Genomic DNA, 19,102 nt, shown 5'->3' with positions numbered 1-19,102 from the left:
CAGTTCCTTCCAGCCACAAGATTTTGCTGATTCTTGCCACCAAAATCTGGTGGCTGCATGTAATCTGCCTTGTTAATGTGGCCTAATATTACTTTAATTTAGGAAACCTAAACATTTAACTTTTAGCAAACCTCAGCCTGGGTTCACACTGATGCTGTGCTGAATTCGCACCCGTCTATGTGTGATTTCCACACCACATCATAATCGCACCTCACTCATACAAACTGCTGCGGGTGTGTATTTTAAGTTAACAACATCCCAAAATAAGTTCGCAAAATGTGGTACAATGTGCAGAATTGGATTGCATGGGATCATGCGATCTGATTTTGGTGCAGACAAAAAAAGGGTCCTGCACTTTTTTTGGTGCGGATGCTGTGTGATTTTAGCCATACAAAATGTATGGCTCAAATTGTACCACACAGAAATCGCATGTGATTTGCACAGGAATGCAGCGTGGTTCCTGTGCGAATCACATGCGATGTGCCGCACCGCATTAGTGTGAGCGTGGGCTTAACCTGAAGCTGTTCAGTATATTTCTTAGACTATGTTTACAAGGACACTTGCTGCAGTGCTGGGTATACCTAGTTTTGGGGGTTCCAGGTTCTGAGGCAACATGCTGACATATAGTGATGCCTGCTATATGATAAGAGGAGATTTGTTTTTCACCCCCACCCCTTTCCCCCCTTCCCAACAGGTTTTTCTTAATATATTGTAAATTCATAGGCTGGATTACATTTTTTGTTTTGTGTGTTTGTGTTTTGCTATTAGTATATCTACTTAGAGTTTAGCTTAAATTTGTATGGTACGTATAGATAAAAATTTCTACCTAGAGATATTTACTAGTACAAAATGAAATCCATGACAAGTGCGTCTTTATGTAACAAACGGACATCTTTGAAGCTGGATTCTATTCTTCGTTACTCTTGTTTGTGCTTGAGTTGAATGTAGCATTCCTTTGTACAGCCAGGAAAGCAGGTGTAACACTTTGTATTAGCAAAGCACTAATGTGTGAATTGTCCAGTTTAGCACCGCTGTCTTGTCAGCTTTTTCAAGCCATTTTTACACCAGCACTTTGTACAGGACCTGTGAAAGGAGGCTACACTGTGCCTGTGAAAATTATCTAGATGGATCTATCTTGGAGATCTTTCTAAAAAGAATGTGACACCAGATAACATGTAACAACTTGTATAGACTTAAAAGCATATTTGAAAACTTAAAACCTACTTCCACTGGAACGTCAGAAATGCCCCAGTTTATCAGATCCACTCATTTATTCTTTTCTAGTAATTTAGAGCATGCTGTTCTTCTTTTTTTTTTTTTTTTTTTTTTTTTTCGTTCTTGATATCCTGAATGTTTGTCATTTGACTGATCCTTACAAAATATGGTAAAAAGCAAACTGCACCCTTTACTTTGGTGGAATACAACCCCAATTTCAAAAAAGTTGGGATGCTGCCTAGAATCTACAAACAATGTACTGATTTACAAATCTTATAAACCCATTCACAATATAAAACATATCAAATGTTTAAATAGATAAAATTTACCATTTTAAGAAGAAAATAAAGTAATTTTGAGATTAATGGCAGCAACTTGTCTCAAAAACGTTGCGACATGGCCTTGTTTACCACAGTATAGCATCCCTTCTTGTGACAACATTCTGTAAATATCTAGGAACTGAGGAGACCAGTTGTTGGAGTTTTGTGAGAGGAATGTTGCCCCATTCTTGCCTGATATAGGATTCTTGCTGCTCAACAATCCTGGGTCGTTTTTGTTGTATTTTTCATTTCAAGATGCTCCAAATATTTTTAGTTGGTGAAAGGTCTTGACTGCATGCATGCCGGTCAAGCACCTGGACTCTTCCACTACGAGGCCATGCTGTTGTCATACATGCAATTTTCGGTTTAGCATTTTACTGCTAAAAAAGATCTTGTGTAGATGGGAGCATATTTTTCAGCATTGATGGTGCCTTTCCAGATGTGCAAGTTGTCCATTCCATCTGCGCTAATGCACCTCCATACCATCAGAGATGCAGACGGCTTTTGAAATAAGCACTGATAAGCCAGAAGGTCACTCTCTTCTTTAGTCCAGAGGACGTGGCTCCTAGTTGCCAAAATGTCAATTTTTGATTCCTCAGACTACGGATCAGTTTCTCACTTTGCAACCGACCATTTTAAATGTGCTTTGGCCCAGAGTAGAAAGTGGGATTTCTGGATCATGTTCACATATGGCTTCTTCTTTGCATGATGGAACTTTACATTTTAGATGGCACAGCAGGCTCTGTTCAGACATTGATTTTTGGAAGTATCATTGACCCCCTTGGTAACTACCCACCAAGTGAGTAATTACATTATTTAGGCATTTGGCCAGGCCTTTTGGCAAAATTTTTGTCTACATTAATCAGCAAGATAGGTCAGTAGCAGTCACATCTAGTTGGGTCTAATTGTGTCTTTATGTGATTTCAAAATAAGAACAATGAGTGCTTCCCTCATATAGGGGAGATAATTCCTTCCCTCGAAAGCTGCAACAAAGGTTTTAAGGAGATATGGGTTTAAATTTGGCATACCATTCGGCTGGAGACCCGAATAAACTAGGTGTTTTGTGGGAAGGCAATTGTAAAATAGTAAAGTCAGTCTCATAAGTAGATATAGGAGTGTCTCCTAAGGGGAGATAGTAAACAGCAGGTGATAGTTCCCAAGTAATCGAAGAGTTGCTCATCAAAGTATTGCACAGTATAAATATACAACATAGAGTAGAAGGATATGAAGGCATCCAGAACCATGTGCAGGGAAGTACTAAGAGAACCAGAGGTGGTCAGAATACGTTGAACAGAGGTGGGGCGTAATCTGATCTAGCTAGATATGTCACAAGGTGACCTGATTTGTTACAATGCTCAAAGACCTTCCAAGTAGTATATAACAACTTTTTCTTTGTAAGATCAAGGAGCCGAAGCTTATATGATCTATGTTTATGAAGCCCCTCAGTATGATTATCTAGTGAGGGATGTGCGGTATAAGAGTGGTCAGCTTGGAGCATTGCTGACTCTAATTCTTCAGTAACCATATGGGAATTCTTACTTAAAATTCTTGTAATAGACATGAAAGTACCATGTAGGGTTGCTTTGAAGGCCTCCCATTCCATGGAAGGGGAGGCAGTATCAACATTGAAATGTCAGAAATCTGCTATAACCTGTACATTCCCTCGAACTATGGTCTTCCAACCATCAAGAATTTAAATGTCATAGCCCCAAAACCACAGGGGGGAGAAGCTAGAGTTCCAAAGCAAGAGGTGCATGTTTGGAGATGTCTCTAGGTAAAAACGAGTCACCATCTATTAACTAAGTGTCATGGATGAGGCAAAGGCTAGGTCTATGAGAGACATGGTGTTAAATGAACCTGAATGACAGGAAAATTGGTGGGTGTTTCAATGCCTCCACCCCCATACAGAGAGCCTGTATCCTTAGTAAAGGTTTTGGAATCTAGTGCTTACATAGCCTGTATCCTCTGTGATATAATGGGTCTCAAGTGCCTGAGAATGTTGTATCCTTCGTGACGTTACTTGTCTCTAATGCCTAGTTAGACTACATCCTCAGTGAAGTATCTTGTCTCTAGTTCTTTGATAGGTTGCATCTTCAGTAGTGTTACTGGTCTCTAGTATTTTGATAGATTGTATCATGACTGCTGAGAAGCATAGGCTCATTTATGACCAACTAGTAAATCAATAACTTGCCCCGAAAAGACACGGAAGCTGAATAAGTTGGAAATAGGGCAAGGCCATAGATTTATTTAACTTTGCAAATGTCACAACTTTCCAAATGTACCAAACAACAATGCCAGTTACACTTATATTGTGAGCACCCAGAAAACATAAACTCACTAGGCCTGTCCTTACCATCAATGCCAGACACGCATTAGACTGACCCCAGAATTTAACTTGAGGGCATAGCGCACAAAGCAACATCAATTGCTGGCAAGGTCAAAACCACCTAAAAAGTTGGGAAAAAACATCACAAGGGGCAGTAGTGTGGGCAACTCTTGTGACAGCTGAATCTCCTCAGAGCAGTTGGACGTGCCCTAGTGTAGTCTTTTCAGTTCAGGCTCTACCCAGTCACTCAAACAGATAATAGACACAAAACCTCCTGCACTTGAGAGTGAACCCAAAGGTAATGTTAGGCTACTTTCTCATCCTTGCTTTCTTGGATAACTCTCGCCTTGCTGCCCTCACAAGACTGAGGAAGTCTGGGAACACTGTAACCATAAAAACTTAACAGAGGGAGAACTGGCTTAGTGCATTATCCTAATTACATGTTTTATTTTTTAAAAAAGGTAAATATTCTACTCACAAAAATAAAACATGTAATTAGGATAATGCATTAGGTCAGTGTACCCTCTGTTTTATTTTTTTTGGTTCCACCCAGTCACCTTAGGTCTTTGTAGCCAGTCCTAAGGGAGCCACTTAACTTCCCTTTTTAGGTTCATGCCCACAGTAACGCCATGCTTCCAGCAGTTAAGGCTCCCTTTTATCTAAGGGAGGTTCAAGGGACCTTTGTTAGTGAGGTCCCCAGTTAAGACTTCAGTTACTAGTGCCTGGATAAACTTCATCCTTGTCATGGGTCTTTAATGCTTGGATAGACTGTTAACTTGGTGTTATCAGTCAATTAATGATGTCACAATATTTGTGTAGGCTGTCATTCATCTCTAGTGCATTTTCGTGGTCTCTAATACCTGTCAAGAGTTTCTAGTACCTGTAGAGACTGTATCCTTTGTGATATCACTGGCCGTGGCCATTATTACCTGGGTAGACTGCATCCTCCATGAGATCACTGTTCTCTCATACCTGGATAGACTATATTTTCTGTGATGTTACAGGTTTCTCTTACCTTGTTGAAGCATATTTTCTATGTTGCCATTGATCCCTGGTACCTAAATAGGCTGCATCCTTTGTTAGGCAGATCATACATTTCTTTTTTTTCGTTCAACCAGCGGGTTGCAGGAGAAAAGTGATCAAGGAGGATGGGGCAATCACTTCCACTGTGCTATTGTGTTCTCACAACAGAGAGCCTTCTGCACTGTCAGAACCCAATAATCAGTGTTGCCGGTTATAGTCGGTGGCACTGATCCTTCAAAAAAAAAAAAAAAAACCCCAACAAAACCTGCCAGGGTGGTTGTACAGTCACCGATCAATAGATCGATGTGTTTACAACCAGGGTGCCCATATATGGATTGAAATTTAGCCAGTCTCTGCTTAACCGGTGCATGTGATCAGCACAAGGCCAATCCGTACTGTCCAGACAGAGGGTCAGGGGTTATGCAGCCTCATGGGACAGTCAGAGGAGAATCAAAACTCCTCCTACAAGCTTTAACCAGTACTCATCTGAACTGATAGAAGTCACAAGACTGCTATATACTGCTGATGGGAAAATGTATTTAGCAGTTTATATTTACTAAAAAAATTGCATTTCCATGTTCTGTGTGCTGTGGGAGACCAGATATAGTGAATGCAGGGTCCTGGGTTTAGTAACACTTTGAAACATATATTGTCTTAATAGGCTGTTTTTCTCTTTGATGTCACTGCTCTCCAGAGCCTGGCGTACATAATGTAAACAGCAATACTGCTTACAAATATTATGCATTTCCTTTTTTAAGGGTATGCAAACTCTTTGGTTGTAAAATATCAGCTAACCACAGCAAGCTGTGCTGCATTCAGTAATGTGACACGTACGGCGTTGTTGATACGCAGTGCTACAATGATTTCCTGGAGAACTCTTTATTTCCATCAGCAATACACTAAATACGTGCCAGTTTTATAGAAAGCTCTCCTGTATGTACAGACATTACATGATGTGCGCCATTATTCAGGAGAAATCTCTGCGGCGCTTATTTATAACTCCAGCTGAGCCACAATGTATGAGTGACGTTCAGTGCAGAAAGAAAATACATTTGTTGATATTTCTTAATTCTTTATGTTAATAATCGAAACCAAGACAGGATTAAGGCAGCTTGCTAGTGCAAGTCTAACAGCAGAAGATCAAGAATAGTAGAAGCATCCTCTGTTAGCCATCAGTCCAAGATCGATGATCGGCTCCAAGAGTGAAAAGGAAAAGCACCATGTAGTGGTAAACCTGCAGCCTCCTAGGAAATACATTTGTTTCTAATCAGGCATTTCTATTCTGTTTTGTCTTTAACCACTTTCCTGCCACCCTATAGCAGATATACTGGTACAGAGCGGCAGGGGTGTGCAAAATCACGTGTGTGTATGTGTATGTATGTATATATATATATATATATATATATATATATATATATATATATATATATACATACATATACGTGCTTTTTTATTACCAGGTAGGGGGCACGTGCCCTGCCTGCACCTCTATTCGTGGCCTCGGCTGTCAATCACCAGGTCCCGGCCAGTGATTACTCGCCAGCACCCAGTGATCGCTGTCGGAGGGATTACCGTCGGAAGGGAACAATACAGTTCCCTCCGAACAATACAGTTCTCTCCCCTGTCAGCTCCTGCACACTGCTTTGTACTGCTTTCTCCCCTGTCAGCTCCTGCACACTGCTTTGTAGGGCTCGGCATATCAGAGCCGTACAAAGCAATGTGCTAACAGTTGAAAGCACTGACAGCACCCAGTAAAACAGCACACAATTAACCCTTTGATCACTCGACATGTTAACCCCTTCCTGCCCAGTGCTATTAGTACAGTGTCAGTGCTTTTTATTAGCACTGATAACTGTATTGGTGTCACTGGGGATGTCAGTGACACCAAGTCAGTTCCCCCCAGTGTCGGAATGCCCACCGCGGTCCCGCTGTTGTTGATCGCCGCCATTACTAGTGAAAAAAAATTTTAAATCCCAGTATATATACCGCCATTTGTAAACACTATAACTTTCACGGAAACCAACACATTTTTGAAATATAAAGAAATTTGATTTTTATATGTTTGTTATAGGATATGTAGCAGAAAGTAAAAAATAAGTTTTTAATTTTATTTTTTTTTCATTTTCACTCCTTTGTTTTCATTTACATAACAAAAAATAAAGCCCAGTGGTGATCAAATATCACCAAAAAAAGCTCTTATGTGAAAAAAATGATATAAATTCCATTTGGCTACAGTGTTGCATGATCGCATAATTACCAGATAAAATAGCGCAGTGCCAAATAGCAAAAAACGGCTTGCTCATGTAGGGGGTAAAATCTTCCGGCACTCAAGTGATTAAAGGGCATGTCCACATTTAATCCTCTTATAAAAAGCTGTGAAAGGGTAACCTTTACCAGATTGTCTGCCATGTGACAGATTGGAAGTTTATAGACTTATTCGGTGTATAAAAATTATAAGCGTAAAGAGATCACCTACATATAGCTACTTGACATTTTAATGGCAAAGCTGTACACTTGGTTTTGAAGTGTGTTGAACATTACTGGAATTCTGATGAACCGTGCTCCATATGGCTCAGAGCTGTGTGTTGTTCATCATTCGGTGTAATTGTCCCAGTCCCTTTTTCTAAAAGAGATATCCTAGGTAAGGTCTAAGGCATGAATCAGCCATTTCTAGTGTTGGGGGCTCCTGGGGCAGGGTCTCCCTGCCACAATTCTGGCTTCTCTCCACCATGGGTCTTGCCCTTCTTGACATAGGAGGGGTGTTCATATTTCCATTTGCATTTTCCACATCTAGAGCATCGAATGTAGACATCAACATAGGGGAGGAGGTGGTTATTCTCTAGCAATCAATCATCAGTTTTTCAGGGAATCTTCACTTTTATTGAGGAAAAAAGGAATATCTTAGAGGTCCTTTTTATATATTACAAGGGTTTTAACAAAATTAATCGCAGATTACTGTTATACTATACACATATACTATGTGTATACTATAATCCGTATCCGCCACCCCTCTCTGCCAATCCCTCTACTGGCTTCCGATTGCCCAACGGATAAAATTCAAAATGCTAACATTGACTTATAAAGCTGTTCATAATACTGCCCCAAACTACATCACCGATCTGATATCCAAATACCACCCAAAACGTACTCTCTGCTCCTCACAAGACCTCCTACTCTCTAGTTCCCTGGTCTCCTCTTCCCATGCCCATCTCCAGGACTTCTCCAGGGCTTCGCCCATTCTCTGGAACTCCCTTCTCTAATCCATCAGACTGTCACCTACTCTCCTTACCTTTAGGCGCACTCTGAAAACCTATCTCTTCAGGGAAGCCTACCCCGCCCTCAGCTAATTACTGAACTCCTCCACTCTTCCTACCACTCCATCCCCCACAGCTATTTCCTCCTGTACCATTATCCCCTCCCTCCTAGATTGTAAGGTCCAAGAAGCAGGGCCCTCGAACCCCTCATGTATTGAATCGTATTGTTACTGTACTGTCTCCCTTTATAATTTACAGCGCCGAGCAAACTGTTGGCGCTATATAAATCCTGTATAATAATAATAATAATAATAATGAGCCATGTTAAAATGGAAAACCTGTATCTTCACATCCCTGTAGATGTACAGTCCTCTAGGTTTGTACCAAACACAGGTGCAGTAAATGAGATATCTGTGAACAAATATAGTTTATAACATCACCAGTGTTACAAGGATGTGACATTTGAAATTTGTTTCAGCAGTTTTAGAAGTTTAGAGTGGCTGCATATGGAAACAGCAGGGCACTGAACGTCCCAGTAAATGGCTGTGCAGGGAAGAGGAGGCATGTCAGCACAAGTTTGATCATTGGATGAGAGCAGACTGAGTTCCCAACAGAGCTAGTGAACTGACCATGCTGTGCTCTCATGGCTAGCGTGGTCAGTTTTTAGTAGGAGAGAAAAGGGATTGGCAGGAACACTTTTTTTTTTTTATACAAGCACATGGTACACTGGACACTGAACGTCCCAGTAATTGGCTGTGCAGGGAAGGGGAGGCATGTCAGCACAAGTTTGATCATTGGACAAGAGCCGACTGGGTTCCCAACAGAGCTAGAGAACTGACCATGCTGTGCTCTCATGCCTAGTGTGATCAGTTTTTAATAGGAGAGCAAAGAGACTGGCAGGAACACTTTTTCATACAAGTACAAGGTACAACAGGCACATTTCAGGAATATGAAATGTCGGGTTTACATATTTTTTAAGGTTAGGCTCACATCTGTGCGGGTGGTGCCGCTGCGGGTCCCACACAAAGTCCAGCAGCCGCAACCACCAACATAGAGAAATGCCTACACTGGAAATTGCTTCTGTACTGGGAACCTCGGTTACCGTGCCGACTGCAATTTCAAAAATAGTGCAGGGACTTCTTTCCTGCGTTTCCCAGGACACAGCAGCCCATTCAAATGAATGGATTCTGGTGCCCACACAGATCACTGCCCGCATAGGTATGAACCTAGCTTCAAAGCGGTTTACTGAAGTGAGGGTTTCTGTTCATTACCAAAGTTGTCACTGCTCCTCCCCCTGCTCCAGCCAGTGAAAATAGTTAGTGCTTCTTCGTGTAGAGGCCATGTGACAGTAATTGGGTGTAGCAGCCAATCTGTAGACCCGAGCACTGTCACATGACTGAGGTAGTGATGTCACTGAGGATTTTGGTGCCATATGCAATGGTGGATGGAATGGCAAGGGGAGTAAGAAGTGGCTGCGGTGGGGGGTTGGGTCCTTTACATTGACACAGGTTTCCATGTCTCTTTAAATAGTCTTTTATCAAGGGATATTTTGTAGTTTTTGTATGCAGGTTGGTGATCAGCATTCCTAGAAAGTTTTCCTCTTGAATCTTGTCACATGGTCCTGGGATCATTCTTGGAGCATCTGTGGGCCTTGGCACTCCGATTGTTTATATGTACACTATGTGTTCCTTGTAGGTTGACTCACTTCCATGTTTACCAAACAGTCCCTTCCATTCAAAGCCAAAACAGAAATAGGAATGGTTCTGTTCATCTGTATACCTCAGGGTTTTCCCAGACTTTTAGGCTCCATGCACACGGGGCGTTTTAATAGCGCTGGTAACGTTAGCTGTGTAAAGTCACATTAAAAACGCAAGTTTTTCAGCGGCTTTTAGCGTTTTTGTATTAGCATTTTGCTGTGTTTTTTCGTGTTTGCGTTTTTTTTTTACCAAAACAAAAAAAAATTTTTTTAGTCAAAAAAAGTCCAAAAAACACTGATTTGCTGAGGTTTACCGTGTTTTACCGCATTTTTCAGTGTTTTTACAGCTAAAAAAACTTATCTTGAAACCCACTAATTCTGGTTGTTTTTTCCAGCCAAAAAACATTGATTAAAGTCTATGTGTGCATGGACACATAGGATAACATGCTGGGGGGTTTACTGGCTGTAGACAAAATGTCAAAAGCCAAAAGCAGCCGCTGTAAAAACGTCCAGTGTGCAGGAGGACTTAACAAAAAAAAAAAACAGCCTTCTGTCAGGCAGTGTTCACCTCAAAGTGGTTCCCAGCAGTATAATGCAATCTGGTATCTCAGGGAATCCTTCCAAACATAGGATTGTTATATAAATCCGATTGGACTGTTATATCTGTGTGCGGCACTGCGTCAAGTTACATGCTGTCTGCATCAATTTTACTGCAATGGTCTGCATTTTGAAGTGGTAACACTGTAAACTGTTTATGTACTGAACTGTAATACAATAATATCAACAGCCAACGGAAATTATTTTTTAGGCAAAAAACATACAGTAAAACTGCATGCCGTAGTGTGTTCAAAATGCCAAATAATGCATTCAGAAATTGAGCAGTTTTTGTATGGAAGGAAAGCACTTAATATGATGTCATACGCACACTACCTGCATCTTGTGATTCATCTCAATAGGCAGCTGTACACAGCAGCAGTGCGTTCTTGGATGGTCTTGTGTATAATCCCTATAACTTTTTATTCAACGTCAGACGTAAAATTTTTCTGAAGTAAATGGCAAAATTGCAGACCATAGACTTTCGCTACTAGAGAGCATCCAGACCTTGTTCAACTTAAAGTATAACTAAAGGCAAAACTTTTTTTCAGTTTTTGATAGTGTGGAGAAGGACTAGAACCCCTGTCGAGTTTTCCTTGGTGTCTGTGCCCCTGTTAGGGAGATTCGCCCTCTCTCTTAGTCCTGTTTACCATTAGCAGTGAAAATAAAAAAATAAAATAAAATCCCAAACTTTGGGTTGTCCCCAGAAAAGTAAGAGGAGAAATCTTCCAATGGGGACCCTAGTTCTGGTGACGGGGGGAGTCCCCTAGGAATTCCCTTAAAGTGTTACTAAACCCAGGACCCTGAGTTCACTATATCTGCTCTCCCACAGTACACAGAACATGGAAATGCAATTATTTTAGTAAATATAAATGGCAAAATACCTTTTCTCATCAGCAGTTAGAGCAGTCTTGTGACTTCTATCAGTTCAGATGAGCACTGGTTAAAGCTTGTAGGAGGAGTTTTCATTCTCCTCTGACTGTCCCATGAGGCTGCATAACCCCCGACCCTCTGTTTGGACAGTACTGATTGGCCTTGTGCTGATCACATGCACCGGTTCAGCAGAGACTGGCTAAATTTCAAACCATATATGGGCACCCTGGTTGTACAGACGTCGATCTATTGATCGACGTCTGTACAACCACCCTTGTGACTTCTATCAGCGTCCAGCCAAGGCCTGGTTAAAGCTTGTAGGAGGAGTTTTCATTGAGTTGTAGGAGGATGCAGGACCCCTGACCTCTGTCTGGACAGTGCTGATTGGCCCTGTGCTGATCACATGCACTCTCCCAAGAAAATAAATACCTCTAGCAATACACACCAAACTGAGCATGTGCAGAGTGACTCCACATGATATGTCTTATCAGGAGATAAGAGGGGACACTGGAGGAAGGGGAGGATCAGAGAAGTCAGGATCAAACAGCATTTTTACACAATGCAAATGATTAACCCCTTAGGTTCCACATTGAGTATAACAAGCACGCTTTACTGCATATACAGACTGATTTTACTGTTGTGGATTTATTAACACTTTAAATTGCAGGGGTTTTTTCTCACTTTCTGTTTGACTATGAGACAGGAAGTGAAAGGAAATCTCCCAAATTGGACACAGATGGCAAACAAAAATCTGACCAGGTTGATAACCCTCCGTTGCTCTATCCAGAATGGAAAAAAAAGTTTTGCCTATAGTTATACTTTAAATTCTCACATCTCTGAGGGCATGCTCCCCTGGAAGATCCTGTGATGCGCCCTTGCCCCACTGGTACAAAAAAAATGCTGCTGTGCTGGAACGCTTTGCATTCTAGGTAGGATCAGGGACTGCAGGTACTGTAGGGTCAGCTATCTTTCTATTAAAGTAATATTAATCCCTCAGTTTTTTAGCTTGATACATTGAGCACAATGTAAAAATTCCCCAGTAAAATAATTGTGAAAATTCTTACTCCAGCACTTGCACTTTATGGACACATGAACACTGGAGCTGTCATAGACATTAACTCTACAGGCAGCAGGAAACCGCTAAATGCGGTAGTGTGTTTAGCCGCATTTAGTGCTTGGGTGTTTATTCATGCAGGCAGCACAGTGACTAAATGGTTAGCACTTCTGCCTGGCAGCACTAGGGTCATTGGTTCGGATCCCAATCATGGCTGAGTTTGCATGTTCTCCTTGTGCCTGCGTGGGTTTCTTCAGGGTACTCCGGTTTCCTTCCACACTCCAAAGCTGGTAGGTTAATTGGATCCTGTCTAAATTGGCCCTAGTATGTGTCTGAATGAATGTGAGTTAGAGATCTTAGACCGGTGGTTCCTTGAGGGTGGTGTAAATGTACAGTGTGTGTGTATCTATCCATCTATGTATGTGTAAAGCACTGTGTAAATTGACGGCGCTATATAAGTACCTGTAATAAATAAAAATAAAATAAATTTCATTGGCCAGAGTACTTGCCATTGAAGTGAATAAATGCGGCTAGCGATTAGGCACACTTAAACGTGTTTACACATAGTTTTGGCGCTTTTTGGACAAAACATTTCTCTCCTTCTTAGGAGCAGCAGTGTACATGAGGCATATAACTTTCAATGCTGATAACTGCTGCTCTCAGTGCTTCTTCCCTGAATGGTCTGTCTTCACCTGGCTGAGTCTCTACTCCTCAATGTATCACACATGAAAATTCTCATTATACTGAGCTCCAGAAACAATCCCGCACACATGACGACTCATTTGAAGTTTATGAACAATCTAAATTCAAATATACATTGACTTTATATTCGGTGGACTTGCAGGATTTGTTATCTCATTTTTTGATTTGACATACATTTCTATACACCGTGTTCCAAATTATTATGCAAATGATATTTTTCTCATTTACCTAAATAATTGATGTAAATAACAGTCAGCATAATTCTCATGTTATCAACTATTAAGAGTACAATTCAAATTTTATTAAACAAACCTCCTAATAACAGGATTTTTTTTAAACATAAAACACTTACAATGCATTGTTCCAAATTATTACGCACAGTAAGTTTCAAAACACTTTATAGGTTGTAAAGAACTGAAAATTGTCATTTGTTGTGTTTGCAGCATATTTACTGAAATCAAAAGCTATTTCAATCAAACTTTTAACAACATTTAAACTTTTTAAACATTTGAACAGGTCACGTTACATTTAACATAGGACCCCTTATTTGATAGCAGCTTCACAAGTCTTGCATCCATTGAACTTGTGAGTTTTTGGACAGTGTCTTGGAAATTCGCTTTAACGAATTTCTCCTTACCGTGAGTACTCGCAGTTGGATGCGCAGAAATCCCCCATAAAGCTGTGCGAATCTCGCTTACCACGACTGCAGCTAAACTACACGATTCCTGCCCATCCAAATGGGTTAGCTCTGTTGAAATGTGGGGGGGTGGAGCTCCGTTACCCTAGAATGATCACACGACACTCTAAGGCTGCTGTTGGAATTCACATAAGGGCCGGTTTCAGACTCAGCCCCCGGTTTTATTACAAACACACACGCCCCCCACATGAATAAAGTCAATCCCCTCCCACCGAACAATGCAATGGGGAGTGCCTATACACAGGACATACATTCCGATTGGAGCATGGCCTTTCCTATTATCTATCACTGGTCCTCCCCCATGAGCCTTCAGAGGTCAGCAAACTTCCTCCCCTTCCCCCCCATGAGCCTTCTGAGGTCAGCAAACTTCCTGTCCTACTAGCTCCTATTGGTATGTAAATTCTTTGTACAAGCATTCCCTAAGCTAAACATCAGTCTGTACCTGGATGGGCCCGATACGATCTTTATTAAAACACATCCATCCAAGATACAGTTCAGATTGGTAATGGGTTGTAAGATATGCATAAGCCTACACGCGGAGTTCGTACTGCTTGGCGCCTTGCGGCACGAAGTCAATGTGGTACTATGCTGCTGATATGTGGATACAGGCCCGCGGTCTACTGCCAGCGGCATTCGCATCGATTGCCGTGGTGGTATACACGCCGGTCTATAAGCGCAGATCCGCCATCTCATCCATTACCGAGCTGAGTACTGTAATACATACATTGTACATGCGCATGGCCCAATTGCAGCCTTCAGAGCTTTAATTAAGCCACACGAGAGACATATGAATAACATAAATATATGACACATTTAAAGTTCGACCAACAATACAAAATTTCCATGACAACAGTTTCTGCTTGAATTTGTTTGCAAGATGTCAGAATAGCCTCCCAGAGCTGCTGTTTGGATGTAAACTTCCTCCCACCCTCATAGATCTTTTGCTTGAGGATGCTCCAAAGGTTCTCAATAGGATTGAGGTCAGGGGAGGATGGAGGCCACACCATGACTTTCTCTCCTTTTATCCCCATAGCAGCCATTTATGCAGAGGTATTCTTTGCAGTTTGAGATGGTGCATGGTCATGCATGCAGATGATTTTATTACGGAAACCATAGTTCTTCCTTCTGTACCAGGGAAGAAAGTGGTCAGTCATAAACTCCAAATACTTTGCAGAGGTCATCTTTACACCTTCGGGGGCTCTAAAGGGGCCGACCCGCTCTGTTCCCATGATTCTGGCCCAAAACATGACTCCACCACCGCCTTGCTGACGTCGCAGCCTTGTTGGAACAAGGAGGCCGTCCACCAACCATCCACTACTCTATCCATCTGGACCATCCAGGGTTGCACGGCACTCATCAGTGAACAGGATTGTTTGAAAATTAGTCTTCATGTATTTTTCTGCCCAACGCAGCCGTTTCTGCTTGTGAGCATTGGTTAGTGGTGGCCGAATAGAAGGTTTATGCACAGTTGCAAGACTCTGGAGGACTCTACACCTTGATGTCCGTGGGACTCCAGAGGCACCAGCAGCTTCAAATAACTGTTTGCTGCTATGTAATGTTATTTTAGCAGCTACTCTCTTGATCCGATGCATGGATCTGGCAGAAATCTTCCTCAATGTGCCTTTATCTGCACAAACCCGTCTGTGCTCTGAATCAGCCACAAATCTCTTAATAGTGCGATGATCACGCTTACGTTTTCGTGAAATATCTAATGTTTTCATACCTCGTCCAAGGCATTGAACTATTTCACTCTTTTCGGCAGCAGAGAGATCCTTTTTCTTCCCCATATTGCTTGAAAATGGTGCTCTGCTTAATAATGTGGAACATCCTCCTTTAGTAGTTTTTCCTTAAATTGGGCTCACCGGCCAATCTAATTATCACAGGTGTCTGAGATTGTTTTCAGTGATCAAAAGAGCCCTGACACACATGCCATCCATGAGTTACACTGAAAAACAAAATATTTAATCTTTGTGACACTTAAATAGAATTTGCATAATAATTTGGAACGCGGTGTAGAGGGGTAAGTATAAACTCTATCTGTGTAACTATGACCCATCACAGTAATCCATGACAATATTTTGCAGTTGCACACACCACTTTATGGTTGACCCTCCTTCCTTTCTTTGGCGGACCCCAGGTCCCCACAAGAATCGAGTTAATGGCATTAGGCCCAAAAATACAGGTTTGGCATTTCTTGGCTTTGACCTCTGTCAGGTTTTTATTGCTCTCTGGGTCATGGGTGAGATTTTTTTCCTTCTTTCTTTTCTGTGTCCGTTTCCTGCTGAGACAGTAAGGCAGAGTAAATCTGCCCACTGGGGACACAGATGACAATAAACAGCCAATAGACTTCCTAACCTCTACCCATTGTACCATAATGGAAAATGTTTTTATTATAGCATTTTATGTTTTCCTTTTACTTTTCAGGATGAAATTGCCAACACTGTTTGTTTCAATCTCAGATCTCTTCGGTGACAACTGGTGAACACAGGCTTTACTTAAGAGAAGATGAAGAGGCATGTGGCTTGTTACTTTCTGGCACTATACGCAATAACAATTGGATATACATCAAAGAGGTCAGCTGCTGATTTGGATGCGACTCCCAGGAAAACTGTAACATATAACGGTAATTAGTTTTCTTTTTTTTCCTCATGAGAGACATTTTGATAATCGTTGTTGCAAGAGAGACATTTTGTATCCTGTATGCTGATGAGCTGATTATAGATATGCCTCTATCGGTAGCATCCATCAGACGTTATTGACTGCTTAATGAGCATGGGAGTGATGGCACTTGCTTAAAACAGCAGATTGTCTTTGTGGAGAATGAATTATTGCTGCTAATGATGATGAGGAGCTCCTGTAAGCAAATAGGTACAGATTCATTCTAATGATACCCCGTGAAAACGGGAAGAGAAATGTTGGGCATCTCATACACCCATCATGTTCTGCTAAACCAATTCCTTGTCTTCATTGGATGCATTAAACGTGCTATTAAACCTAAAAGCAAACATTTATTATATTGCAGCTTACCAATTCTTAGATGCGATGGCTACATTAGCTTTCTTTTTTAGGCTTTCCTTCTGTTTTCATCTGATGATCCAGCCAGTAAGTCTTTTTCAGGCTTTTCAGAACCACAAGCTCGCCAGCAGAATATATCAGTTTACATGAATGAGACAATCCATTTACCACTGACGGGTGGTTCAAATGATCAGTTTTTGTTCATGTAAAACGTTTATCCCAAAAGGGAAAAAAACTATTTGCTGTAACTGATTACAAAATGTAAGCTGGCTTCAATGTGTTATTGTTTTCAAATCTGCTAATACATCTAATCTCTCCTCCCAGACTGACAGTGTTGTCTGCTGTGCCTCCTGTGTGCATTCATCCAGAGTTGTGTCTCACTAATACAGGTGGTATTTTACTGGCCAGATTACCTGAGGAAAAAAGCCAAAGAAAAGAAAACCAATGCAGCTATCTAATAATTGTTAAGCTGCAATAAATTACATTTTTTGTTGTGGGTTTAATACCACTTTAAGTTGCTGCTAATGGCAAACAAAAATAAGTTTATCATTTTGTATTTAAGAAAAAATTTTAATATTGATCGGCAGTAAAATGTAATTTCCCCAATTGGTCTGCTTGGTGGGTTAGAGTCCAAACAGTGAAATTCTTCCTAGGGAATACCAGATTCACCAGCAGACTTGAAATCTGCAGTATGTTAGAGAACAGGCATATGTGTAGATCAGAGGTCATATTAGAAGGAACAGTAAATTGCCAAAAATGTTATTTTAGAACATCTACAGTGTATATATTACTAAAACCATATAAGGTACTGTATGTACAGTATTTCTAAATGGCTAATCTCATTGATTTAAATCAGGTGTTTCCAAACTTTTTAAGCCAAGAACCAGTTTACTGTCCTTCAGACTTCAGGGGGGCCAGACTGTGGCCAGTGGGAGTAAAAAAATGCCCCAGTGTTGGTGGGAGTAAACAATGCCCTACCATTGGTTTTAGTGGGAGGAATAGTGCCTTATTGTTGGTATCGGGGGAATAATAGTGCCCCATTGTTGGTATCAGTGAAAGGAATAGCACCCACCAATGGTGTCCCATCATTGGTGTCAGTTGTGAATGGAATAGTGCCCCAAGGGCCAAATAGAGGCAAGTAAAGGGCCACATTCGGTCCCCGCAGTTTGGAGACCCCTGATTTAAATAGTAGTTTTTAGCTTCTGTTTGTTTTTGTACGTTGCAAACTTGGAATGTATTACTCCGCAGGTTAGTGGTAGGTATACCATATTGTTGTATTTCCTGTATCAACATGTAGAGTACCAGTGATCCACAGCTGTGTATAAACCGTTCTAGTGAGGAAGCAAAAAAGAGGAAAATGAGAAAAGAATAAGTTGTGAAAAGAGAAGGGAAAAAGGAAAGATTAGAAAACGTTCTTCCCTGTGGTCCAGGTCTCAGCCCCTGTCGCTGACCTCCGGTTTAGACCAAGGGTTGTAGGTACCACAGCCAGGAATTCCAAGTCTTTTTAAAGCTAGTTTTTTTTGTCCTGTAGGAAACTCGACTGCTTCTCCAGGATATTTGTTCTTCAGAGTGGCTATATTTATTACAGGTGATCATTTTGGACACTATTAAGATGTAGGATATCAGAGTTTGAGTATATCATGGAACATCCTCTATTGGAGGTAAAAAGCTTTCTCTGTGCAGCCACCCCCCCCCCTCTAATACTCACATAAGCCCCCTCTAGATCCAGTGATGTGCACTGGAGTCTCTGCTATCCCGGGGCTCCCTCTTCTCATTGGCTGAGACAGCAGGGGGGCTTTTGGCTCCCACTGCTGTCAATCACAACCAGTGAGCCAATTAGAAGAGAGTGGAGGTGGGGCCAAGCTGTGGCTCCATGTGTGGAAGGAGCCTGCGGGGGACCCGAGAAGAGGAGGATCCGGGCTGCTCTGTGCAAAACCACTGCACACCGCAGGTAAGTATACACGTTTGTTATTTTTAGAAAAAAAAGTTAAGCCTTTAGTATCGCTTTAAGGCCTCTTATAGATGATTACTGTTTTTGTTTTGTTTTGAAAATGTTCAGTTTCTCTTCCTTCAAACTAGCTCAGACTTGGGGTTCATGAATGGTAGCTTTAACATTGAGTGGGCATTTTGCAACTAGATGGGTTCCGAGATCATAGTTGGTAAGAGATGACAGCTGTTGGTCTATGCAACTTTTTACTTTTTTATCAACAACTGCCAATGCTGAGCTTCCCTGCAATTGAATACTGAAATTTAAGACCGCTTATAGCCCTCCTGCCTCAACAATTTTGATAGCTATTTAGGTATAATTTTGCCCCAAATTATCCCAAAGGATA

The 19,102-nt window shown here is 41.3% G+C and overlaps 1 protein-coding gene across 3 annotated transcripts in view; it reads left to right on the top strand.

The window, feature by feature from the left end:
* Window positions 1–19,102, top strand: part of SEMA4G (semaphorin 4G) — a 300,010-nt gene that overhangs the window by 67,985 nt on the left and 212,923 nt on the right. For 2 of the 3 annotated variants that reach the window (XR_016313583.1, XM_089683293.1), the window contains exon 2: window positions 16,179–16,377. Coding sequence is in view for 1 of the 3 variants with exons in the window: in XM_089683293.1 (XP_089539419.1) it covers window positions 16,260–16,377 (118 nt within the window). In the remaining 2 variants the exon portion in view is untranslated. The remainder of the gene's footprint in view (window positions 1–16,178; window positions 16,378–19,102) is intronic. The other variant, XR_016313584.1, reaches the window with a different exon arrangement.

This window comes from Staurois parvus, unplaced genomic scaffold (assembly GCF_062004578.1).
Source record: "Staurois parvus isolate SC_StPar_1 unplaced genomic scaffold, SC_StPar_1.0 ptg000303l, whole genome shotgun sequence".
NCBI lineage: Eukaryota > Metazoa > Chordata > Amphibia > Anura > Ranidae > Staurois > Staurois parvus.
The sequence above is the reverse complement of the archived record's forward strand: the minus strand, read 5'-3'. Positions and strand labels throughout refer to the sequence as shown.